This window comes from Lobosporangium transversale (genome assembly GCF_002105155.1).
Source record: "Lobosporangium transversale strain NRRL 3116 chromosome Unknown BCR41scaffold_20, whole genome shotgun sequence".
NCBI lineage: Eukaryota > Fungi > Mortierellomycota > Mortierellomycetes > Mortierellales > Mortierellaceae > Lobosporangium > Lobosporangium transversale.
In genome coordinates, this window is record NW_019028998.1 from 267,653 (window position 1) to 293,320 (window position 25,668).

Genomic DNA, 25,668 nt, shown 5'->3' on the forward strand with positions numbered 1-25,668 from the left:
TTGCCTCTCTCCTTCGTCTCAGCCTACTTCACTATTTTTTTTTTTTTTTTTTCTCTTTCTCTTTCTCATTCTCATTCTCATTCTCTCTTCCCCTCTCTCTATTCCTATCCAAGTCATTCAGTTCATTACTCTACTCTACCTTAAGGCCATCTCATTTTTATCAACGAGAATAATAATAATAGGAACAATAAGACCAATAAAAGGTCAAAAGTAGGCGCCAAATAAAGGTTGTGCCGGCCCAACCCAAGCAACAGCGTCCATTCTTTGACGCGTCGTTAAATCTCTATATTTGCTACGCAGTCCTTGACTCTCACACTGATGGATAACAAGCAGTCGGGAATGGTGACTCCACCTATTGTCTCACCCCGCCCTATCCAAAACCAAAAGCCTCTGACTGCAGATGAGAGTTGGAAAATCGTCGGTAGTCCACCCAGACGACCATTACTGTCTCCTCCAGAGGAAAGGGAGCGCAACCGGGGTCTGCAAGATAGCGACCTTACGACGGTTGAAGGAAACAGCACGAGAACAATAGCTACTGTAACTTCTACAGTCAATAATGACATTACTGAATTTGCAGACTCGACTGCTTCATCAGTTTCTACAGGTATTGGCAACGAGTCGTCCCCAGTCTCGTCTGCTCTATCAAGCTTCTCTCCAGGCGGCTCAACACGGCATAGTCTAACATCTCGTCACAATTTGGCTGACCAGAACCAAAATACAGGACCGTTGTCGTCATTAATGGCGCCAAGCACCAGTCATATCGATAGGTTTATTGCAGGAAATGGACTATCGCCTTTTGATGAAGACTCACCTGCCAAAGAATCCGAACAGCAGCCTCTGCACTTCAAAAGCTTTAGCACCGGAACGCCTTCTAATGTACATCTCGATGCAGCAACTTCTCTTTTGGACAATGATGACGTCGGATTAAGTCAATCGCTCACTGGACTTGGACGTGAAGCTACAGTGACTAGTACTGGCCTAAAACAGGGCAGTATCGGGTTAGAATCATCTTTGAGTCGGAGGCCATATTTCTGGAATCCAATAAAAAACGTAAACAGCCAGACATCTACTAAGGCCAGCAGCAGTGGTCGTCTCGACGCTATAGGGCCCAATAGTGGTAGGACGGCTCGGAGCTTGTCTTTTTCTGATACTAGCTTTTCGACTACATTTGGACTTTCTTCAAATAACCTTACACTGGATCAGGAAGATGAGGATGTATTGAGATACAGACCACCCTTGCCCACCATGGAAGAGGAGACAGAGGAGCCTCTTGAACCACGCATCAGCCGAACTAGGAGTTTTTCCACATCTGCGACTCTAGGTTCGAATGCTTTCCCTACACTTTCAAATCCAATGTTTTCTGGTCGAAGCACACAAAATGCATTTGATCTGAGTGATGGATCATTTGCAACGGCAGGATTGACGAGAGATGATGATAAACCGCCCTTGCATCGTAAGCTCTCTGGAGGATTGTCTGCTTGGCCTAACTCCACAGTTTCGGGTTCTCCCCCGACGAGCCATCGACGTGCCATGACCTCAGCCTCAAGTTACAACACACAAATCTGGGAATCTTCTTGTCCTTTTCAACCATTAACTTCGCCAGTCAGGAGAGAGCATCACATGGAGCGGCAACCCATACCCCGACGCTTTTCACTTGCACCCTCTTCTGATTTTCAAACGTATGATAGCTTTTTGGATGGCATGAATGCTGGGAACTCTTCAAACATAGGAAGCTACAATCGGTATGCGAATAAGTGCGATAAGAGAAGTTGTGTTGTCTGAAGATTTCTCCACCATTACTTGAAATCCATCATTTCCGGGGATATATCGTTAGAATGTGCCCTCTATTTAGATTTTGAACTCTGACGACTTTTAGGCTTTTATTCCCTAATTCTCTTTACCCTCTGTATCAGTCATCCTCTAGGAAATGGCTTTGCACAGCAGGCCCAGCGACGACACTCTGTTGCAGGTTTTGGTGGTATCTATGTCCGACCGACTCCTACTACGTTTGATTTGACGTCGGCTATGGAAGCATTCCATTTAGGTGATGTTGTTGACCCAAATAATAGTTGGAGTCTGAATGAAGATCCTCATGAAGAGGACGAGAGCCAAGCGCAAGGCCTTAGCACAAAGGAACTTGGCAAGGGGCTTACACTCAGTCAGCTATCGCATTGCGGTTCACTTTATCTAGTAGAGTTTAAAGCTGGTAGGAGCGACCTATTCTACATTCCTGAGAACAGTGGGGTATCTCTAAAGAAGGGCGATTTAGTGATCGTAGAAGCAGACCGTGGCAAGGACCTTGGGAAGATCACAAATGATATGATTACGCCTCAACAGATTCAAGCGATGCAGACACAGCAGGCGGAAATGGCTGCTATACAAGCTCAGCAGGATGGCGTCGGCTCCGGCCTTGGAGGGAATGGAGGCAGTAGCAATAGCACTGCGCAACGTACTCTGAAGGAAATCCATCCAAAGCGCATATTCAGACTTGCTCAGCCATCCGAAATATCCCAACTGACGAACAAGAACCATGACGAGATTAAAGCCATGATGGTGTGTCAGAGTAAAGTTCGACAAAAAAGACTTCCAATGGAGGTAGTTGATGCGGAATATCAATGGTATGTTACCTTTAGTTCTTTTTTTTTTTTATTTTTATTTTTTTTTTTAAAAAAAAAAAGAAAAAAAAAAAGATAGTATTTAGTTGTACTCATCAAAACCATGGAATAATCTTGATAGGGATCGTCGCAAACTTACCTTCTATTTTATCGCAGAAAGAAGGATTGACTTTCGTGAGCTTGTTCGTGATCTCTTCAAGATCTATAAGACTAGGATTTGGATGTATGCTGTGAGTCCAAGCATGTCCCAAGCGAATGCTGGTACTCTTCATAATAGCCCGCCTCCTTCTTCCTTTGCTCACCTTCCTGCTCATCAAGGCCATCAGCAGCAAATGCTGCAACACTCACAAGGGCCTTCCACAGCCGTTGTATCATCAGCATTGCCAATGGGTATCCAAAGTGGGTTTCAAATGATGCAGGTACCGCACCCCCACCAATACCCGCCGTTGCATGCTACTCAGCAATATGCGCAATATCCTTCGTATGCACAAATCCCGTCACAACTACAAGAACATTACCAGACGCTATTGACACCCCATCGGCCCCCGCAGCCATCCTATCCCTCACAGGCGCAAACGCAGGCTTCTACACATCTAATACAACAGCAGCAACAGCATTATCAGCAGAGCCCGTATTCGTATTCGTCCGTCAACACATAATTTGTTGATGAATTTCATAGATATTCATATCATAGATTATTTTATTTTATTTTTTTGAATGACTTTGTCCACTACTAAAATATAATTGGGTTATTATTATTATTATTATTATTATTATTATTATTATTATTATTATATATTACTATATATTATTATTATTATTATTATTATTATTATTATTATTATTATTATATATTATTATATATTATTTTTATTATTTTCTCAATGTCCTTAACAAACACAAAAATGTTTGATAATATCCTGCCACTTGCCAACAGCTCGACCGCCCGCTACAATCCGCCTTGCACAAGGGCGCCATTCAGCTGCGTAGGCGCTCATCTGTTGGATCCTTATACTATCTCCTTTCTCCATCACGACCTCATCTTCCCGCATGGTGATCGAGTACTTTCGGTTGGGACGGTGTCGATCTCGCACCATAAAATAAAATACACGTGAATTGCTCTGTGGTTGTTGCTGCTGTTGTCGAGAAACTCGATTTGTTATTGCAGAAGCATAGGCCGATTCCATCACTAAATCCTGTGTCCCAATATCATCAAACGTAGAACTTACTGAAGGGACAACCAAGAGGGGTTGCAAGACCAAACTGGTTGTCTGGCACACATCATCCACGCGATGGATTTGGATCAGCTCATTCATTCGCTTCGCCAGTAAGAGCAAACTCCCACGCAAGAATGTTGCATCCATCTCCTTACGAGGGTCAAGCTCCAAAAAAGGTTGAAAGGCACAGAAATCATTGGGTATACCCGCAGAACTGCAAGTTCGATCTTCTTCAATAGGAAGGAGGAGGGATCGACCATATTCTTGTGCATACGACGTCTGATTTGGGGCTCCGGGGTGGAACTGCTGACGGAAGGTGCCATCGGCGATGAGCTTTGTCATGTATGATGTATAGCCTCCATCAGAAGCAGAAATAGGCATGTCTCCATAAGCCAAATGAAGGAAGGTCTGATGGAGGTCCAAGTGAGATAATATGCGGTTTTGATTCTGCTCCAAGGCCTGAACAAAGTCTGGTCGACTAGAGAGTAGTTGGCGAGGTAGTGCTATATACAATGGTGGGATCTTGTGATGAATAAATCCCGGAAATGTATAAGTCTCGCGACCATAATGTAATCCGTGGTCTGCCATGATGACGAGTGCGCTAAATGCAGAATAAAATAAAGAGTTTAAAGAGAAAATGTTAAAGACTTTGTTGAATCGTTAATAGAGATTACAAAATTAGTTAGTCCTTACCTCTTAGGAGTCAACAGTGGTGGTTGTCCATCATGACCAACAAGTAAGCTTTTAATAAAAAGAGCCAGTCGTTTATCAAACGATATGTGATGATGATCCTATCAAGTACGAGTTGATTCAAAAAAAAAAAAAAAAACGGTGCGTTAGTATCAGTCATTTCTCGAGATTTACTTTATACCGTGTCGAAAATATCATTCAGCATGAATACTCACAGGAGAATGAGTATCCATGAAGGAGTAGGTTGCGAATCGTCGCTGTCCCTTTGTACTCGTCAGCCAGCCTTCCAGATTTTCCATAATATGCTCGTGAATGGCCTTTTCGCCTGCACAATAAGGGGTATTCCACCTCATCCCGCCCATCAAAGCTGTGTCATAATTGACGGTTTCAGGTAATTTGCAGCTTTGTCCCCAGATTTGAGATACAACATGCATATCATGGTTTTCACACCACACAGGCTGGGGCATTTGGTATTGGGCAGGAATGCGCCGATTGAGATGTGAATATTCGAATGAGATTGCGCCGCTTGTGTAATCATGAATCCCTTGCTCACCTCCACATTCTCCATCTGTGTGTGCTGTTCGGAATCCTTGTTCCTCAAAGACATCCCATAGCCAATGTTTGGGTCCATGTCTCATATTTTCGATGGACTGTCCAGAGTAAATAAAAGCTTTGTTAGGAGGTGAGTTCTGTCCAAGGACATTGTAATGTTCAAAGTCAAAGATCCGGTGCCCTTCATCTTCTGAGGTTGCTGTAGAATTAATCTGTGTCAAAGTCTCCATCACGGCCTTCATTTCAATCGTGAACTTTGCTCTCGAGATCGCATCCACCAAAATCATCACGACATCATCCAATAGAGGCTGCGGGGTCTCCATGGTTCCTGCAATAGGGGGTGGGGCGTCTGGATTATTGTTTGTGTCCGTAGCATCAAACTCACGAAAGACTACGTTGGCGTTATTGACTCCGGGCGGACACAGGACAAATACATAGGGTTCATCCCCGATAGGCAATAGATCATCAATCCCCTGGCTCATCGTTGGGTGGTTCCGAAACTCGTCCTTCATAAAGGATGGAAAACGGTAGCGATAGTCACCCTGACCGGGACAGTCCACAGCCAGATATTGTTTTCCATCCTTCCACCGAATCTGAGTGAACTTTAAGCCATTTGTAATGTTGATTGGTAAAAAGGTGTTGATGTCCCAGTCCCAAGGCGGTAAATGGAATTGAGATAGACTAAAGTCATCGATGCTGATGCCGGGAGGAGGCTTTAGGATCCTATTATCGGGTACTGTGGTATTATTATTATTATCAGTACTGTCCTTTTGGTCCAGGGTGGTGTCATCAAGATGAAGGAGTGACAGAAGTGCAAATGCAAGTGAGACGACCATGGCTGTTCCGAAAACCGTTGCGAGGATCTTGCAGGGGTGTGAGGCACGTGAAGGACGTTGCAACCTTGATTTTTCAAAGTCAAAGTGTTTTGAATTGGCTAGTGGTGCAACATCGTTCATGTGTTCTTCATCCACGTCTTCATCATCATCATCGTCATCGTCATCGTTATCGTTATCATTAACATTATCGCGATGATGTTGTCTTGAAATGGTCACTTGGAACCCTTTGTATTCATCGTCATCGTGACTATAAAGCTCAGAGGAATCGATTTCCAGAGTTGTGGAGAGGTGAGGACGGTCGTGAAGGGGGAATGATTGGCTGGTGTGTGCCTGTGATTGCTCTTGAGTCAAGGACTTGTATGCGCCCCTTGTGGAACTCATTGTTATTTTTTTTTTTTTTTTTTTTTTTAAAAAAAAAAGAAGTTCCAGCCAAAGAGAGTTGAATTTGGATGTTTTGAAAGGGCGGGGAGTATTTAGAAGTAATATGTATCTGGCAGAGTGATCGAGACAGTAAGTGAGGTGGGGTATATTGACTGTTATTGAGACAAGTGTCCGCTGGAGTAACAAGTTGATGCCAGTAGAGAAGGAATGATGAGAGTGAGAGAGGATGATGAGGAAGATGAAAGTCGCTCGATAGGAACGAGTTATCACGCGAGCAATGAGAGGCTGTTAAGATGACAATTGTATTGTATTAAAAATTATACTGTGGGTGGGTTGAACCAAAAGCAAATGTTTGTGGGACCACATCGATTCGGCTATGCTACAAAGCACTTTTGCATTAGTATTTAAGAAAAGTGGTTTGGGTGGATCTGCACTTTTCATTTTCTATTCCACAAAGGTGGAGATCAAGGACGATTACAGTTGTGTGCATATTAGGGCTTGTTGTACATTGCCTCCGATCTGTAGAAGGAAGGTTGGTTGCCAGCATCCGAGTCAATTAAAGTCTGATGGTCTGATGTCAGTGAACTCACGTTCAATCTATTGGAGTGTGTATTATATAATTGGTATACATGTACATTTATAAATTCTTTTTTTTTTTTTTTTTTTTTTTAATGTAGTAATTGGACCAAAGTCTAGTCTAGTAAGTTTATGAAATTTAATTTTGGTTTGAGTCGACCTAACGAGTTCCTTTCCTTAGTATATGTTTATTTGCTGTTGCTGCTGTTGCTGCTGTTGCAGTAATGTTGTTTCTTTGTTCCTATCCTAATGAGAGTGTTGTCATGACAATGATGAAATCAGGGCCAATGTTTTTTTTTATATGTTTATAAACATTAAAAGTATAGGATATATATGTATATATATATTTGTATACAGAAGTGATAATTAAAATTAAGAAGGGATGATGCTGAGCTCAACCGAAGAAAAGGGGTTCTTTCTCCTTTTTTATTTTTTAAATTTCCTAAAACCCATTGACCCAAAAGGAGTGCCAACCTGGTATAAGAGAGAAAGGAGGGATGGGGATGAGCAAAAAAGTGAGCGGGAGAGCAAGAACGAGAGCGAGAGCGAGACAGTAAGACCGGAAAAAAATAAAGTAAAAAAATAAAAAAAAATAAAGAGGATGGATGATATGACAGGCATAAAAGAAAGAAAATGTTTTGCATGGAAGAACAAGCGAAGGAAAAAAAAAAATAATAACCCTTTTTTTGGTGTTGACATGCCAAAGTATCGGGCCGAACATGGATGGATGAAAAAGAAAAAGGTTTAATGCTTTCAAAAGGCACAGATTGATGATCAAAGCTCGGATGAGACAGAAACCCTGAAAATGGAGAAGCCGACGGTGGCAAGATGAAAAAGGGTTAAATGTAGAGGAATTATAAAAGTGTATTCGGACCTTGTAAATCCATTGTGGATCATGAAGCAATCAAGCAAGTAAAGCAAAGCAAGTAAAGCAAAGCAAGGCAAAGCAAAGCAAGGCAAAGCAAAGCAAGGCAAAGCAAAGCAAAGCAAGTCTTTTTCTTTTTTCTTATTTCATCTTTGGACAACATGAGATCATCAAGGGCAGAGAGAGAGAGAGAGCAAGGCACGAGAGAGAGCAAAAAGAGCATTGAATGAATGTATTCTATGCTGTGCCCAACAAATAAGTATATAACGTATATAACTTTTATTTTTATTTTTATTTTTATTTTTATTTTTATTTTTTATTTTTCTTTCTCTTTTCTTCTTTTTCCTTTGGACTTTTACTTTTTCTTTCTTTCTCTCTTTTCTCTTCCTTTTAATTTCTGTATACATCCTGAATATTCTCATTCTCTTCATCCTGTGCATCTCCATTCGAAAACCTTTGCAAAGTAAAAACCTATACGATATTCCAATTCCTTCAACCAATCAAATAAACATTTTGATACAAACACAGAAAACCATTTTTTTTTTTTTTTTTTTTTTTTTTTTTCCTTTTCTTTTATTTCTTTTCCTTTTTCCCTCTTTCCCTTTCCCTTTCCCTCTTTCCCTTTCCCTTTCCCTTTCCTTTTTTTATAATCTCTTGCAAAACTGCCTTTTCTCATTCCCTTTGCACTCTCATTGTCCCACAGCATGAGCATTTCTCCTACCAATAGTACCCATGCACACCAGGCCATCGCTTCGACTTCCGCCTCTGCCACCGGAACTGCTGTCTCCACAACAACCACAGCAACAACTGTTCCCCACATCCGAATTGTCCCCCACTTGGACGCTCCACGGTCACTCCACTTTGATGTTGTAGACAAGGATGTGCCCGAAGGCTTTGTCCTCAAAATCGGCCGCTTCACCGACAAACAATCTTTGCCCAACAGAGTCACCTTCAAGTCCAAAGTCGTTTCGCGTGGCCATGCAGAAATCTTTACAGAGAATGGAAAGGTAATTGGAACAACAAGTTTAATTAACAAGATATTAATGCATAAAAAGGCCTGGTTTGCCTCTCTGACCAAGTGCAGTATAGGCTTATCCAGTATGGGGATGATCATACCTAATCTTACTTGTAAAAATAATGAGCCTGCTTATTACTTTTTTTTTTTTTTTTTTTTTTTTTATTTTCTTATTTTCTTTTTCCAATGTGGACCAAAGGAGGCGGGGTTTTCTTTCCTTTTGTCATTGTTGGGCAGTCTTTGGTTTTGGTTGGTGCCTTTTTTTTTATTTTTTTTTTTATGCTTTTTATGCTTTGATTGAATTTGGGTGCACCATGGGTCCGGGCTCGATTTGATTGCAATCATTATGCACATGACCGCATTTATCAGACAGTCATGGATAAGAAACAATAACAGGGAACTCTTTCATATACCAACAAAGATGGTAAGAATGGGTAAACCGACAGCCAGTAAAGCAAATAGGAAATAACAACCCTGTTCAGCATCTTTCTCCAATTTTATTTTATTTTATTTTATTTTATTTTTTATTTTTTATTTTTTTTATCACTGGACGGGAGAAGTGACTGAGTGAAGAGTTTTTACTTTTTATTTTTTTTATTTTTTTTTCCAAGTGTTTATACATTGTGGGGAAGAAATAGGGCTTTCCTCTTTTTGTTCATGCGATGGCAGAGTACACAGAAAAAGCTTAATTTGGCTTTTCCTCGTTCAGAAAGGGTCATGAGAGCATTAAAAAATTCTGGGCGTCTGGCATTGTAAAGCTGTGTATTTCTTCCCTCTCTCCTTGTCTTGTCCTCGGTTCGTCTTGGTCATAGCTCACCGAATTCACAGGGGGCCAAAACACAAGGCCTACAGGGTATTGCCAATCAGGGGAACCTGATTGTGTTCGTCCTCCTTGGTTTGACTTGGTCTGGTTTGGTTTGGTTTGATTTGATTTGTATTCTTGTGTTTGTGAACCCAAGGAAGTATCTGGGAACTGAGTGAACAGAGCGTCTTTTTTTTTTTTTCTTTTTTTTGTTAAAATGTACGGAATGGCAATTTGGAAAAAAATAGTGCATTTTTTTTTTCCCTCCCTTGCATGACATCCTCAACTATTGGTAAAACTCAAGCATAAACACGATGGCTAATAATGAATACAAACATTTATTCAAATTATTAGTTTTTCATCAGAGATACCAAATCATCCTCTGGTACTTTCCTCAATCATGCTCGATTATCGCCTCCAGGAGTCGAATCAAAGCCTACACTGCTCAAGGATGGTGATGTTATCCAGCTTGGAGTGGATTATCAGGGAGGCACACAAGGTATGGTCACACAAACCCGCCTTTTTTAATTTTTTTTTTTTTTTTTTTTTTTTTTTAAAAAAAAGCTATAATCAAGCATTCAAAAAAGAATGCTTCAACGAGTGTCTCCTCAGCAAGGATATGGAAATTCCTCGACAATGTGGACTTTTTTATTATTATTATTATTATTTTTTTTTTTATTTTTTACTTTCCAATACGGAATATTATACCGAGCGTGGAAGGCCATTCAGAGTTGCATAGTTGCATGGTTGAGGAGAAAAATTCAACGGGAGTACAAATAATAACTTTAAGGGTCACAAGACAAAGCATATTTATTACCACGCACTGTGCAGCATCGATGAGCACATTGAATACGAAATATTTGAGTGCAGGAGTCAACACGAGGCCATTGCACGAGGGCTAGTTGCGCGTGTTTACAGGATAGTGTTGGTGGCTAGACTGGATAATTGCTTTTTTTTTTTTTTTTTTTTTTTTTTGCGTCTGCCTTTACATCCATGAGCGAAATTCAAGTTGCTTTGCAGTCATCGTCGCTCTATTTTATTTATTTTTTTATTGCTCATTTATGAGTTGACGTTCTTTATTATGGATTTTTTTTATTATTTTTTTTTATTAGAAATCTATCGATGCGTCAAGATGAGGCTCGAACTGAATCGGTCATGGCAGCAGCAAGCCAATCCTTTCAGGTAAATACCAAGAGCAAAAGAAAAGGGGCGATCAAAACGAAAATGACTTCATCTTGCATATGAACTGGCAGACTCATTTTCTAAGTTTGCTTGGGTCATGGGTTGGGTGGTGCAATCGTATCTCCTTTTTTATTTTTGAGTGCACATGGCCTTTTCCTAAACACATCATGAGTCAGCCATCTAACATGCTCTGCCTCCAAACTCTGAACTCGATAGAGAGAATACCCTAAAGGCTATTAGAACCTTAACAACAGCTAAAGCCGAGAGTTCAACAGATTGCTGCATTTGCCTCTTCCGTATCGCATCTTTCCAAGCACTCTTTGTTGCCCCTTGCTCCCATGTCTACCATTATAAATGCATTCGACCTATGCTTATCTCCAACCATCCAGGATTTCTTTGTCCACTCTGTCGAACTTTTGCTGACCTGGATGATGCGGTCGAAATTGATGATCCGATTGAAGAAGAAGCCTCGGCACTAGGTAAGTCTCTAGCAGCAAGAGATGTAGGACTTGTTATCATAAGGCAATGGTTGTTTCTGAATCTGGCTGCCTGCCTGTAAAAAAAAAAAAAATAAAAAAAAAAAAAAAAATAAAACTGACTAGACTTATTCTTATAATATTAGTGGCCACGGATACTCCTGACATTGAGAATGGAGTGCAAGCGCACGATTCTATAGAACGTATTAATGAGGCGGAATCTGTGACGGCAGCACAGCAGGCTAATGAATCACAGCCAACACCAACAGAAGAGGCATCCGTATCTACACCGCCTTCTGTCCAAGCACATACATTCCAGCCTCCTCAGGACATCAATACCATGCAGGTAGATACACCAGGAATAGCGGAAGACGTTGGTGTCGTACAGCCCTCTACTACTCCTCCATCACCTCAACAACAACAACAACAACAGCAGCAGCAGCAGCAGCAAGACTCGGCTTCTGCCTCTGCAACAGTAGCGCCTATGGACATTGCAGTTTCAGGATCATTATCATCCTCAGCTCAGGCAGCATCGATGGACTCTATCACCCAACAATCACCATCAGCTGCTTTTCTGTTGGCCCCATCACCACCCATGTTCGTTTCGAACTTTGGTGTGACCCCGATTCCTTTTGCAGCAACTTCATCATCATCCACACCAGCGTCTAGTAGTCCTAGACAGCCGTCGCCTTCAACTCAACATCATATCCACCATGTGCCATCAAGTCCTACGAGTACGAGTATGAGCCACATGTTCCAAAACCTTGTCCGTAACATCACAATTCCACACCGCAACCGCAGCAGGACCAACTCTAATTCAGCATTATCGCCTCTCCCCCCTACACATTCTGCAGGTGGCCTCCGTAGTACAGGTAGCCCCGTAGCAGCATCTCCAAGTAGGGTGCAGGGTACTGGTACGGAAGTGTTTGGTAAAACCCTTGTAATGACACCGCCACAGATCCCGCCAATGCAATTAGGTGCCAGAAATGCAACAAGTCATTCTGGAGTATCTGAGCTGGGTGTTGTCTCGGAAATGGATGACGAGCCCCGTTCTAGCAACATCGCGAGCGGTAGCGGAAGCAACAGTAGTCGGAGCAGCATCCAGAGTCATGAAAGTGAAGGGGCATTACGTCGCGGCGAATCTGATAATCTAGCATTACAGCATTCACAGACCATCACTGCTGATGCGTCAGTGTAAACAAAAAAAAAAAAAAAAAAAAAAAAAAAAGGCCATATAACAAAACAACACTTGTAATAGTAAGCGTACAATAAGACAAAATAAAAAAGCGAATATTTGTTCATTCTTGTGTTGTTCTTTATTGTGAAATAGGATGTAGTGCATATTATGATGACGATCTCGTGGTGCCATGTCTTCTTTTTGCTGAGGACAGATGGGGTAGTGAAGTATTATTCTGATCGGTTGATTTTGGGGCGAGGCTTTTTTCGTCCATGGTATCGACGGAAGCAGATGGATTCGAAGACGGGCTATTGATGCTAAATAAAGTAACGCATCCAATGACGACAATTGCAGAGATGAACTTCCACTCGTTAAAGCACTGGGTATCTGAGACTCCACAAAATAAATAGTGGCTCATCACAAAGACCAAGACAGCTCTGAGACTCTGCATGATTCCAACAGCAATGTTGTTGATTCTGGCGATGAGCACGTAGTAATTGAGTGAGTGGACCATGGAGGAGAGAGCGACGATTGGATAGACTATAATGATCCCGATCCAAGATCCATGACGGGTTTCGACAATGTCGACAACTTCTGTTTGCCAGTTAGGGATCGTGTAGACGCACAGATAAATAAATGTCAGGAACGAGGCATAACTACCGACCAAGGTGCAGACTTTCTCTGGAATTGGTTTGGGCTTGAAAGTTGAGAGAATTTTATCCGAGAGCACATAGACACATGCAGACAAGAAGGTTGCACCAAGTGTGATCAATGCACCAAATGATTTTTCGAACCCTGTTGTTGGATGGAAAAAAAAAAAAAAAATGGAAAGAGTTGGAATGGTTTTAGTTAAACGTGAATAGGATGTGAAGGCAAGCAAGCATGTACAGATAAAACCAAAAAAAAAAAAAAAAAAAAAAAAAAAAAAAAAGAAAGAGAGGTAGGTGACTTACAACTCTGAACAGGACCATCAGGTGATACATCTTGAACAGTACCCACAGCACTGATGGCCAGTCCAAAAGTAACGCCCACAATTGCCAACCATTGGATGTTGTTAAGTTTTCTACTTAAAAAGATTCGCGTCAAGATCGCACACCAAATCACAATGGAACTATAAATGATTTGGTACATCTTGATGACAGACACAAAAACAAAAGATAATAATAATAATAATAAAAAATACACAGGTTATGATTACATATTCATTCGTTTGTAAGGAAAAAAAAAAAAAAAAAAAAAAAAAAGGGCAAAGAAAATAAACTTACCCCGCTTCCAACGTAGAAAAAGCCAACTGTCACCAGACCATGGGCGATCACATCCATTACCGCGACTTGGATCACGGACCAATGTAGTCGAGTCCAAGATTTGTTCTGGATTTTCGATTCAGTAGCAGCAGCAGCAGCACCGGAGGAAGTAAATTCCGAAAGGGAAGATTGATTTTTCTTTTTCTTTTGTTTCTTTTGTTTCTTTTGTGAACCTGTTGCATGAAGTCGTTGCTTCTCTTCGTCCGTACTATCAAGCTTTTCATCATCTTCATCTTCATCCTCACCCTCATCTTCTTCATCGCTATAGTCATTCAGCGATTCGATTTGAAGTGTTGCTGATTCATTAGATATCTCAAAACCATCAGTCTTATTCATCTTCTGGTCATGGTCAGTGATATAATGGTTAGCTTTTTTGTTGATGGGTTCAATGTGCTCCTTCAGTCCAGAGTGATCGGCAAACTTTGATGCAAAAAAAAAAAAAGCGTTGGACGACCAATAGAAAGTTGACAAAATGTAACAAACAACAAATAGAGTTAGCAAAAAAAATAAAAATAAAAAAAAATAAAAAAAAGGGCGATCCCAAATATCCAGGGACATAAAACATAAAACAGGAATCAAAAGAAGCATTCGGTCCAAAAAAAAAAAAAAAAAAAAAAAAAAAAAAGAAAAAGAAAAAGAAAACAACATACAGCTTGTGATTCTGTCATCTCGTGTAGATCGGCGGTCAAAACATCATACTCAACATTTGTGTTGCCACCAGCGAGTTTACGCTGCTTCCTATCTGCATACCAAGCTTGAAGATAATAGACCAATCCAACACTCATCATACCAAAATAGTTGAAGAAGACATTCAACATGGACGAACCAGCTATTCAAAAAAAAAAAAAAAAAAAAAAATTATCAGAAAAACCTTTTTTTTTGGAATTCAATTATCCAAAACAGCACTGAAAGCGACTTTTTTAAATTAATAATAATAAATTAATTAATAGACAAATAAATAAAGGAAACATACAGGCTGCTCCCTGATAGTTTAACCATTGAACAGCAATCGTTGAAACGATGCCCGTGATAACAAAGGAGATCTGGTGAAGAATGGTGCTCCATTTTGAATAAGGAGCTTTTTCATGGTGTTGGTGTTGATGTTGATATTGGTGCAATTCTCGACCATCTTCAGTCAAAACAGCAGGATTAACAGAAATACCGTGCGGTTCAATCGAAGCCCTTGTTAACGCTGTGATAGCAAGTTGGTCCACTAAATCAGATGCTGTAGACTCTGTGGACAATGATCTTGTGTTGCTTAGAGCGGTGGTTTTGGTTGCAGACATTGCCGTTGTTGTTGTTGTTGTTGTTACTGCTATCGTTGCTGTTGTTGCTGTTGTCGTGGTTATGGTTGTGATGGATGGAAAATGATTTTGCTCTATTGTTATTTCACTAATAGGATGCTGATGGCTGTGTATTCTATTATTATTACTACTATGTAACTCTAAACTAGTGTTTCTACTTCTATGTTCTATAGAGAATTGGCTGTCTGAGTGATTGTAATGATGTTTTCGCTTTGCCATTGGGGTAGAATAGGGCTCAAGTTCTGTTTCATTATCAGAGTTCTCGCGACTTCCTTGGCGTGAAGTCGAGTTGGAACCACCTCGAATCGCACGTCTGGACATGATAGGGTACTAAGGAAGTGAAGGACGTTTACAAATTGATAGTGAAGGTAATAAAGAGGGAGAAAGCGGAGGGAGAGGAGAAGAAGAGAAGGAAGGAGAAAGTTGAAGGAAAAAGAAAAAGAGAGAAAGAGCAGTTGGTCAAGGTAGGAAAGGAACGAAGAGATGATGCAATGGATGGATGGAATGAATGCAATTCAATGCAAAACAATGAAGAGAGGAGGGCAAGCTAGACCCTTAACCAAGGAGTCAAGATGTTGCTTTGCCTGACAAAAATACAGACATGTACAATTTTTGTCATCTGTTGAGCCTTTGAACCAGCAGCAAAAGAATGTATTTTAACGCACGTGGCAAAGCCAGAATAGATACTGCACTACACAGCATTTTTAGCATGATATTACACATCTCTTTATACTTTCACCCGCTAGTAAGCGACCGATCAATTAGTGTTTGCAATGTGCTGTATTATATTCAATGTTCATGTTCATAATCGCAAGGTGATATATATAAAAAAAGTTCTAATCTAAAGCACCCAAACTTAATGTTCAAGCCTTCTCCTTCTCATTCCTCACTTCATTCGTGCTCGCAACATTATTGGAGTGTCCTGTTCCAGACAGCGGCAGAGATGTTGTTGTGGACTCGTCCATATCTATTACCGTGGACTTGAACAGCACTTCATCATCGTCATCATCATCCGCGCCTGTAGGTAAGGGTCCCGCGGATAGAGAAAGTAATGATATCGGTGCCGTAGATGAAGCGCTTCCAGACCTTGCTGATCCAGAGAAAGGCGGACTGTTCGCTGCAGCTGCCGCCGCATGTAGCCTCATATCCAGCGCCTTCAATGCCAATGCTCTATAAAAAAAAATTTTTTTTTATACAAATAGCAGTTGATCGCGTTAGAGAAAGAAGTTATTGTAAATCCACCTTTTTTTTTCTTTTTTTTTTTTTTTTTTTAAATATACCTTCGACGCTCAGCTTCTGCGCGAAGACTTCCTGGTTGTGTGAATGTATGTCCCATCCCTGACATTTGAGGATTCTCCAAGTCATAATGGAAACTTCCTCCGTAACCATTTGATGAACAAATATGAAGCTTGGCTAGAATTCCAAAGCACGCGTCTGAGAGCACCTTAACAGGAGGTCTGTAGATTAACACGTAAAAAAAAAAAAAAAAAAAAAAAAAAACAAACAAACAAACAAACAAAAAAAAAAAAAAAAAAAAAAAAAAAGCATTAGGATATTATGGTTGAACGATTTGAAGAGCAGGTTGATAGGATCCACTCATAGAATGAAACGAGACATACTGCATTATTTCGGGGAAAAATGATGCAAAAGAAAATGATTCGCTTCTGTCACCACGAATGCCATCTTGTATTCTGAAGAAACGGCAATATATCCATGCAATAAACAAGCCAAAGGTGGCCATCAATAGCTGCAGATGACTACGTGAGATAAACCCTTCCATGACCATAAAGAGTATGAGCAGAATTGGTAGTGTCTAATTCCAATCAATACAAGAGCATATCAATTGATAAATTCATTATATATCACGATAATGTTAATATCATACCAAAATTGGTTAATGAAAATGAAAATAATAATAATAATAATAATAATAAAATACCTTCACACGAATAGAAAGTATACCCCAAAGAGTGACAGCATGTTCTGGAACAAGTTGCTTGAATGCAGTTAAGAATCCCGCCAAAACACCTGTTAATCCATATGCCTGAGTGTCGTACCTATTTGGAGACAGTATTCCAGCCATTACCCCGTCATGTGGATGTCAGAGGCTTTCTTTTTCTTTTTCTTTTTCTTTTTCTTTTTGTCTTGGATGCTTTAGAAATATTGTTCAAATAGTCCAGAAAAGAGGTTCCCTACAGTATTTCATCGCTGCCCTGGATAACAAATTCAAATAGACATGTGAAGTATACTCCAAGCATAGTGCCAATGCTTGTAATGCTCAAAAACTTTAGCAGTTCGCGTGAACCCCATGCTCGTTCCAAGTATTTGCCACTTCCAAGTACAATTGCGACGCTTATTGCATACTAGAATATTGTAAAAAAAAAAAAAAAAAAAAAGGTACATTAGAATTAATGCGAGTATTAAATAGTATTGGAAACATGCCTCGCATTATAGAGCAAATATCCTCCACTTGCCTGAATAATGCTTCTTTCAAAAAATGATGCTGTCGCGAAGGTCCAAAACCGATATGGAGCTCTGATGGCATTTTTTTTTTTTTTTTTTTTTTTTTTTTTTTTCAGGTCAAAATGCTTGTCAACAATCAAAACTTTCATGTAAAGAATGCATGCATAACTGATTGCGTAACTGATTTCACTCACGATATTGGCACTAGCGCTACAAGAGGTATAAAAGTCGCTTCCGAGTCAACATAGGTAGATGCTTCTGTCCCCTCTGTAATATGTCCTGAGATTGCGAGGTCACGAAATCGAAGGGCGAAGTCGAGAGCAGCCATAACTGTCATAGCAGTTGCTAATGTTTTTGTTAATGGAGGCACATTAGAAAATGTGCCACGCCAGTTGGTTGGGATGGCCGAGGACATTGCTATATAAGCACGATAGACCTAAATACTGCTAATGGTCCTTGTAAAATTAAATGTGGATAAAAAGGATAATAGGATGAATGTAAATGTGTGTGCAAAAATGAGAGCACATTAAGCGGCAGAAGAAGAGTTCAAGGCAAAGTCACATGATATGGAATAAAGATATAAGGTTTATGTCGTACAAAGAGAAATGGAACGTAGTCTGGTTTACTTGGTCACGCCACTAAAAATAGTCGTAACAACGTTGTGATTGAGATCAAGGTTGTTGGGATATCCACCAATTAATATTTTAAAACGTAATTTTATACTTTGAATCGGACAAAAAATGATACTCACCTCAGAACCACATAGCACTTCTTGCTTTTCGTACGCTCTCGATCCAGCGCGGTCAGGCCATTGAAATTCTTTACCCATTGAAATTCTTTACCCACTGAAGGGTTGCGTTGACCATGTTCTGGCCAGCACATTACCTAATTATTCAGGCTCGAGGTAAACTTTGTGGCCTTGTCGCCCATACCTTTTCTCCCCTTGAAGTCACCATCGCCGATGACAACCACCATCTTTCCCCCTATCCACCTTGATTTCCCTTGCACGGGCTTCAACATCCCACTTATTGCTCGTCCAATTTCTGCCTCCTCTCCTTGCTTCTTCCTGTACCTTTCGATTTTAGACTCTGACGGCCTATAGAATGATCTTAGGTGTTCATCAACGGAGACAACCAAGATTGAATGATCGTAATAGAAATGTTTGAGCCCCTTGAGTTGGCGACTGTTCGGACTCCATATGATACTGTATAAACACCTGAACACTACCACATGTCATTGACTACTCTACGTCCCTTAAACAATATTCCTAGCATACATCTGAACTTTTGCAAGGGATGTGCCAATGTTTTGACAAACATGTAACTTTTAATGGCTACATCGCAGCCCTTGGATTGTGGAAGCGCTGAAAGTATGCGGAAAACGGGAACCATTTGTGTTTTTACTAGCAACAAGCGTGGTTTCAAAAAAGTTTGCCTCCAAGGAACAAATCCTATATCCCTCATTGCTCAAAAGAGACAATCTTGTCTTTTCTGCACCCCAAAAGCTCGCCATAATCCTATTGAAGCGTTCAGAGGCATTATTTGCCTCATAGTTTGAGGATTAGCAGACTTTCAGTCAAGTTTTATTGTTTTGAACAACACAGTAAATCCTGTCCATTGGAAGTTAGTCCCTTTGGACGGCAGCTATTCAGGGGATGCTAATCAATTCCGCTAAATTATGGTGAAATCAAAGCAGATTTGGAAAACCAACAAGCATCGAACAGTCGCCATTGTTGACTCAATTCTTCTTCCTTTGGGTTGCCAAAGTCTATTGGGAGGATCCTTGCTTGTATATCATTTATGCTCACCCCACCCTCAGCCGTCTCAAATTGCTCGAGCTTCTTTTGACGTCTTAATATCGTGGCCAGTCGTTGACTGTTTCAATTGTGACAACCCTTGAGTAAGGACAGATTCTGTGACGAGGTTTGTAGCAGAAGCGGGGCGAGCAACGAATGCTCAATCTAAGCTAACTTCGAGGAATCTATTAGCAGGTGCGTACCAAGTCTTCCAATGAGCAAATAAAAGGAAATATAGTTATGCAGTGTTAACAAACCCGTGGACGCCAGTCTGTTATTCTGTTTTTGGAAAGAGAAATGTAAGCCCGACCAGAGGTCCAGACAGAGGCATTCCTTGTTTAACAAGGCGCAGCCTCTCAGGTCTAGCCTCAGAATCTGGCGAGCATAAAACCTGTCCAACACACATCTGGAAACAGAAACAAATAGCCCAGCTAGTTTTGCGACGCACGACTCATTTTCTTTCTTGCTCTCAAGAAGCTTCTTGCCAGAATCTGCTGGATCGTATTGCAGAACAACTAGTGTCTACCTAGATACCGCATTTTGAAAATAATAAGGGGATTTCACATGCAAGTGAGAGACAGAGAGAGAGAGAGAGAGGAAGAGATATGCAATGACTGAGAATACTTAATGGTTAATGGTGATGAGTTGTGGCTGATTATGGAATTATTAGACAAGCAAGTGCAACGTCTTTATACAATTCAATAATAACCACAAACTAATTGATTACCTTGGTCTGAAAAGTTGGATGAAGCAAAGTTGTAGGTGGCACAGGAGAAAAAAAGGAAGTGTTTTTTTTAAACAAAGAATGAAAGGAGTGATGATTGCAGTGATAAAAAATGTAAGGAGTGGCTAATGAAATATGCCAGGATCGTTATAAGTAACGAAGACGGAAGAAAGATGTCTTCATAAATAAATAAATATAAAGGGGTAGAAATCTTTGCATTGTACAGTACGCAGATTTTTAATTTTTGCCACGATTTTAACTTGGAGAAAGAATGCTGCTCGCTTTTTTGCCAGTGAAACACCTGCTGCCATTTCCTCAAACAAATATGTCGGAGGCACAAAGAGGCTTCTGGTTATTGTACCGGTTTTCGGAATCAGCATTCGTACTTCTTTGCATTACATTGACTTAAATGTCTATATATTTTTTATCAACTAATGCTTCGTTCTTGATGTATTCATACAGGGATGTGGCAAGCCGTGTTCAGCCTTACAGATGCTTTGTTTACAATGGTAATTCCATTTCAACGCATCGGGCAAGGACCTTGGCAGCGATGGTCTCTCCTCATTTGCCGGGTTCATCGATAAGAATATATCAGAAAAACAGGATCGCAAAGGTGATATTGTTTATGCTAAGGACATGACTCTCTTATCTTTCTATTGCGGGCCCTTATCCTCAACTGCTGTCTGCCGGACCCAGATTGCCAAAAGACATTTTCTAGTGCAAGTCGGACCAACTCCAGGCCTGTCCAACAATGCTCGAAGACTTGTTTTCAAAGAAATATTTTCCAAGCTTCACGCGCATACAACCTTCGAGCTACAACTGTGAGCTGTTATCCGAAGTGAGTTTAAGGTATTCCTCAACTATCCTAATTTCCCAAGTTGTGGCCTGGTGTGGATGAATCCCAGACCCTAGATGATCGCAGCAACCATCTGTTTGAATCATCATCAGAGTCCTAACTTCAACTAGTGTTGTCTCCATTTCTACAGGGATTTCGAACTCCTGGTGATCGAAGTGAACTTATGGTCATTTACTGTAGCACGGGGCAAAGCATTCCAGCCCTTCATTGGGCACAAAGCTCAGGAGACGGTGTGAAAGAAGAGAGTTCAATGACTTTTCCGTACGCCTTTTTATTTAAGAAACTGCTCAAAAATAGTATTGCTGTTTTCTAATATGATACTTATAAACATTATTTCGTTGCTTAGCTATCTCGAATCCCCAGCTGGACCGCTCGAACATCAGTTTAGGCATTCATTGATCCTGTGAAAGACCAGTTGGTAAATGAAGAATCGAAAAGTGCTGTGGATGTATTACTTCTAGAAGAAGCAGTCAGCATGTTACATCAAAGGCCTGGAGGCAGATTTAGATCAATCTGTACCACGATGAGCAAGAAAAATAGTTTATGCAGCACTGCAACTCGGGAGTCATGGTCTTATCAAAAGCATAAATTAGTTCTGACCTTCACTTTGTGTGTATTTGCATGTATAGGTCGAGAGGGTTGTCAGGGTAGGAGACCCAGAAGGCTAGGAAAGCGCAATTGGAGATACCGAGATCATGTTGATACAAAATCTCGTGGCTGTGGTGGTGTACGCCCATTTTGTAATTAAAGACTTGATGTCTATCGAGCCAATCAGTATGCCTGTGCTCAACTCCAAAACAGCAGCCTCTGTTCCTGTAATTTGTCAAACCTTCTAATTGGACAAAAAAAAAAAATTGGAAGCCAGTGGGCCAAATGCTCCATGTTTATATACAATGTTGCATGACGTTTTTAGATTGTAGTAGAATCATTCCTCCGAAACTAATGAAATTAAAGTTTGCTTTTTTTATTTGATTCCATGGAACCATTATGGCCATTATTTCATCTTTTCATTCTTTCATTCCAACGTCTGCATTAGCTTCATTAGTTTTTTTTTTTTTTTTTTTTTTTTTTTCATTGCATTCCTCATTACTTTGTCATAGCTCCATGATGCCTCATTTTTAATTATTCATAAACTTCATGTATCGCTCACGACATACCAACAAAGAGAATGACCGTTCGGCACTCATTTCGTCGCTCCCTTCACAACAGTACCGACAAAATACTTCTACAACGTCTACAGTTGTACACCCACTTCAATCCCTTCATCCACGACAGCAACAACGGCCATTGAACATGCCAAACCAACCGCAAATACCACCACCTGTACGAAAAGGGGCCGAGCAACCTCTTTTCTCCTCGTCACACCCAACAGCAGCCCCTGTATTTGAGATACCCACATATTCCACTTTCATCAGAGACCCTTCCAATCTCGCCAGGCATCAATCCATTTATTCAATTACTTCTCGAAGATCTCGTGCGTCCATTATCACAGAGCCTGATCTCGATACTGAGAACGAATATTCATATTATCCATACTCGAAACCCCGACCTGAACCTGAACCTGAACCTGAACTTAAGTCTGAGCCGATACCCTCACCAGAAGAGCCCAACTATTCAGTACAGTTGCAGGATTTTAATCCACCACCACCAGATTCCCCTGTGATGCCTCCTGTATCTGCTCCAATAGGCCAAATCCCTGAGCGACAAGAGAGAAGATATAAGACTAAGAAGGTCGTCAAACTGACCAATGACAATCTCGTCCTCGAGTGTCCTGTGCCTCAACATTATCTCGAAAAGCAGGCGCTGCAAAAAGGTCATGAATGGGAGTTTATGCGGTACACCGCCGTGACTTGCGATCCAGACTTGTTTGTAGCTGAGAACTATACACTCAGACCATCCATGTGGAGTAGGGAGACCGAGATATTCATCTGTGTTACTATGTATAATGTATGATCACTCTTATACCTTTTTTTTTTTTTTTTTTTTTTTTTTCCATCACACTATTGAAACCATTTGTTTGTCAAAAGGCAGGATACAGTACTGATATATCCCACTCTTTTCCTGTTGTTGTTATTGCTACTGCTGCAGGAAAGCGTCGGGCTATTTGCTGAGACCATGAATGGGATCATGAAGAATGTTCGTCATCTCTGTTCCAGAAACAATTCGAGGACATGGGGTGATGGATCGTGGCAGAAAGTTGTTGTGTGTATCGTCGCGGATGGGCGCAAGAAATGTGATGCTCAGGTTTATAACTACCTTGCAGCCATGGGTGTCTACCAGGAAGGTGTGGCTAAGCGAGAGGTCAATGGTAAAGGGGTTCAGGCACATATTTACGAGGTGAGTTGGGAGGGGACTCTTCTTCTTATTGGCTTGAATGTCGAATGTAAAACCCATAAGACTTAACGGAAATGACCTTTCACCTTCCAGTACACGACACAAGTAACGATTGACCCACACATGAAAACTGTCGAGTCCAAGCAGAGTGATTATGTTCCTGTGCAGATGATGTTTTGTCTCAAAGAGAAAAACGCAAAAAAGCTCAATTCGCATCGCTGGTTCTTCAACGCATTCGGTCCAGTAATCGATCCTCGCGTGTGTGTCTTACTGGATGTGGGTACCCGACCAGGACCAACCTCTATTTATCAACTTTGGAAAGCCTTTGATCTTAACTCCAATGTCGCGGGCGCATGCGGGGAGATCAAGCCTGTCAAGGGTGCTAGAGCAAAGAACTTGCTCAATCCTTTAGTCGCCACTCAGAATTTTGAATACAAAATGGTAAACGTAAACATCCTTGGAGCACAATACGCTTTAAAAAAAAAAGGAGGAACCTAACAACTTGTGATGTTTTTTCCAACCGACGTTGTTGTTTTTAAATCCTACATTAGAACAATATCTTGGACAAGCCTCTAGAATCTGTGATTGGATATATCTCCGTTCTTCCGGGAGCATTCTCAGCGTATCGATACAAAGCACTATTGGCCTCACCGGAGACTCCCAACGAGGGACCGTTGATCAGCTACTTCAAAGGAGAGAAGCCATCTCCTGACTCTGGTATCTTTGATGCCAACATGTATCTGGCTGAAGACCGCATTTTGTGTTTTGAATTAGTCGCAAAACGAAACGACGCATGGACCCTGCGCTACGTCAAGGCCGCATGGGCAGAAACAGATGTACCGGATTCAGTCCCTGAGCTCATCAGCCAACGTCGTCGATGGTTGAACGGTACCTTCTTCGTAGCACTCTTTTCTGTATTCCATTTCGGAAAAATCTATAAGAGCAATCATGCATACTGGAGGTAATCAGGGTAGCAATGTCAAAAATGTTTAATTATGTTAATAGTCTTTTTTACGTGAAGTAGGCATTAATCATTATTATTATTATTTCTTTGGTAAATAGAAAACTGCTTTTCCATCTTCAATTCCTTTACAACATTGTCAATATTATTTTTAGTTGGTTTGCAATTGTAAGCAATAATGGGTATATGAGCAATGAGGCCTTTTTTTTTTTTTTTTTCTTTTCTTAAAAAAAAAAAAAAAAAAAAAAAAAAAAATTAACAAGAAACTTGACACTTCGGATGATTGTCTATGTCAACATTTTTCTAGGCCAATACCTATCTCACATTCTACATCCTCGCAAATTCACTCATGTTTTCAGAGAACAGCCCCGGCGGCCGCTCCGATATCTTCAGAATCGTTTTTATCATCCTCAAGTATTTTTATGAATTCCTCGTAATTATCGTCTTTGTACTTAGTATGGGAAACCGGCCCACCGGGTAAGAAACAAAGCCCCTATCACTTTTGCGGCAACTTCTGAAAAACCTTATACTTTCGTTCTTATTATTCTTGGCATGTACTCATCATGCTTTTTTTTTTTTTTTTTTTTTTTTTTTTTCTTGTGCCTCTGTTCAATTAGGTCAAAATTCTTGTATACCGCAGCTATAGTTTTCTTTGCCTTTTTAATGGTTTACATGACATTCTGTGCCGCCTGGCTGACCTATCTTGGGATATCACGAGCCTTGGTATCTGGCCAAACCACGCTTGCCGCTGTGATTGGTGATTCAACCTTCCGAAACGTGATATTATCACTGGCTTCAACTTATGGCCTTTACTTGATCAGCAGTGTTTTATACATGGAGCCATGGCACATGGTGACTAGCTCTATCCAGTATCTTTGTATGGTGCCAAGGTAAGCGTGTTTTTAACAGAATGGATGTATTTTTTGAGACGCAAGGACATGGTGCCCTTCTTTTGACTCTTTTGACTTCTTATATATATATTGCTTTTTTTTTTTTTTTTTTTTTTTTTTTTTCTGGCTTTGGTTTTAAGCTACGTGAACGTCTTGAATGTGTACGCATTCTGCAATACACATGATGTGAGTTGGGGCACAAAAGGTGACAATATCGACAATATGGACCTTGGCGCTGCCAAGTCAACCTCGAAAGAAGGTGCAGACAAAGAAGAGGTCACTGTTAATGTTCCTGTAGAAGACCGAGATTTAAACCAGTCTTATCAAATTGCTCTGGACTCACTCAAGAAAAAGACAGAGGAGAGGGTTCAAAAGCGCGATCCCAAAGCAAAACAAGAGGATTACTACAAAGCATTCAGGACAAGGCTGGTGCTTCTGTGGTGTACCTCAAATGGGTTACTGGTCAGCATCATCACTTATTCGGGAAGCTATGGCGGGATTGGATCATACGATGCACGATCCAAGGCGTACCTTGCCTTTGTATTATGGTCAGTCGCGTTCCTGGCTGCTTTCCGGTTCGTGGGCAGTGTTGTCTACCTCTTCTTGCGTCTCGTTAGTGGTGAACTTCGGTGGTAAAACAAATCCAACCGATT

General features: G+C 40.7%; 8 protein-coding genes across 8 annotated transcripts; 4 read left to right on the forward strand and 4 right to left on the reverse strand.

Annotated features, from left to right (window-relative positions):
• The first annotated feature begins 28 nt into the window (after positions 1–28).
• Positions 29–1,904, forward strand: BCR41DRAFT_79093 (hypothetical protein). Its single transcript, XM_022031019.1, has one exon. The coding sequence runs from the start codon at positions 319–321 to the stop codon at positions 1,780–1,782; it is 1,464 nt and encodes a 487-aa protein (XP_021881028.1). The 5' UTR covers positions 29–318; the 3' UTR covers positions 1,783–1,904.
• A 121-nt stretch (positions 1,905–2,025) lies between these two features.
• Positions 2,026–3,274, forward strand: BCR41DRAFT_306534 (PSP1 C-terminal conserved region-domain-containing protein; the record flags this gene model as incomplete). Its single annotated transcript, XM_022020829.1, has 2 exons — positions 2,026–2,618; positions 2,737–3,274. 2 exons carry the CDS (start codon positions 2,026–2,028, stop codon positions 3,272–3,274), a joined length of 1,131 nt encoding a protein of 376 aa, XP_021881029.1.
• A 221-nt stretch (positions 3,275–3,495) lies between these two features.
• On the reverse strand, positions 3,496–6,292 carry BCR41DRAFT_422406 (hypothetical protein; the record flags this gene model as incomplete). The annotated part of the gene is made up of 3 exons (XM_022030150.1): positions 3,496–4,433; positions 4,526–4,623; positions 4,738–6,292. Coding segments are annotated over 3 exons (2,581 nt in total), but the record flags the coding sequence as incomplete, so codon positions are not given.
• A 914-nt stretch (positions 6,293–7,206) lies between these two features.
• Positions 7,207–7,646, reverse strand: BCR41DRAFT_354296 (hypothetical protein). Its single transcript, XM_022024288.1, has one exon. It carries the CDS (start codon positions 7,586–7,588, stop codon positions 7,310–7,312), a length of 279 nt encoding a protein of 92 aa, XP_021881031.1. The 5' UTR covers positions 7,589–7,646; the 3' UTR covers positions 7,207–7,309.
• A 463-nt stretch (positions 7,647–8,109) lies between these two features.
• Positions 8,110–12,406, forward strand: BCR41DRAFT_354297 (hypothetical protein; the record flags this gene model as incomplete). Its single annotated transcript, XM_022024289.1, has 6 exons — positions 8,110–8,195; positions 8,436–8,739; positions 9,904–10,048; positions 10,662–10,731; positions 10,948–11,210; positions 11,354–12,406. Exons 2-6 carry the CDS (start codon positions 8,437–8,439, stop codon positions 12,403–12,405), a joined length of 1,833 nt encoding a protein of 610 aa, XP_021881032.1. The 5' UTR covers positions 8,110–8,195; position 8,436.
• Positions 12,407–12,503: 97 nt separating this feature from the next.
• On the reverse strand, positions 12,504–15,533 carry BCR41DRAFT_422408 (hypothetical protein). Its single transcript, XM_022030151.1, has 5 exons — positions 14,662–15,533; positions 14,339–14,517; positions 13,650–14,108; positions 13,338–13,515; positions 12,504–13,179 (listed from the first exon to the last, which is right to left on the reverse strand). The coding sequence occupies exons 1-5, from the start codon at positions 15,311–15,313 to the stop codon at positions 12,551–12,553; spliced, it is 2,097 nt and encodes a 698-aa protein (XP_021881033.1). The 5' UTR covers positions 15,314–15,533; the 3' UTR covers positions 12,504–12,550.
• Positions 15,534–15,767: 234 nt separating this feature from the next.
• Positions 15,768–17,952, reverse strand: BCR41DRAFT_354302 (eukaryotic integral membrane protein-domain-containing protein). Its single transcript, XM_022024290.1, has 7 exons — positions 17,650–17,952; positions 17,467–17,527; positions 17,189–17,355; positions 16,932–17,049; positions 16,612–16,805; positions 16,273–16,449; positions 15,768–16,162 (listed from the first exon to the last, which is right to left on the reverse strand). The coding sequence occupies exons 1-7, from the start codon at positions 17,868–17,870 to the stop codon at positions 15,856–15,858; spliced, it is 1,245 nt and encodes a 414-aa protein (XP_021881034.1). The 5' UTR covers positions 17,871–17,952; the 3' UTR covers positions 15,768–15,855.
• A 4,171-nt stretch (positions 17,953–22,123) lies between these two features.
• Positions 22,124–25,651, forward strand: BCR41DRAFT_306303 (glycosyltransferase family 2 protein; the record flags this gene model as incomplete). Its single annotated transcript, XM_022020819.1, has 8 exons — positions 22,124–22,777; positions 22,919–23,167; positions 23,258–23,605; positions 23,716–24,125; positions 24,227–24,293; positions 24,433–24,602; positions 24,743–25,015; positions 25,156–25,651. 8 exons carry the CDS (start codon positions 22,124–22,126, stop codon positions 25,649–25,651), a joined length of 2,667 nt encoding a protein of 888 aa, XP_021881035.1.
• Positions 25,652–25,668: the final 17 nt, after the last annotated feature.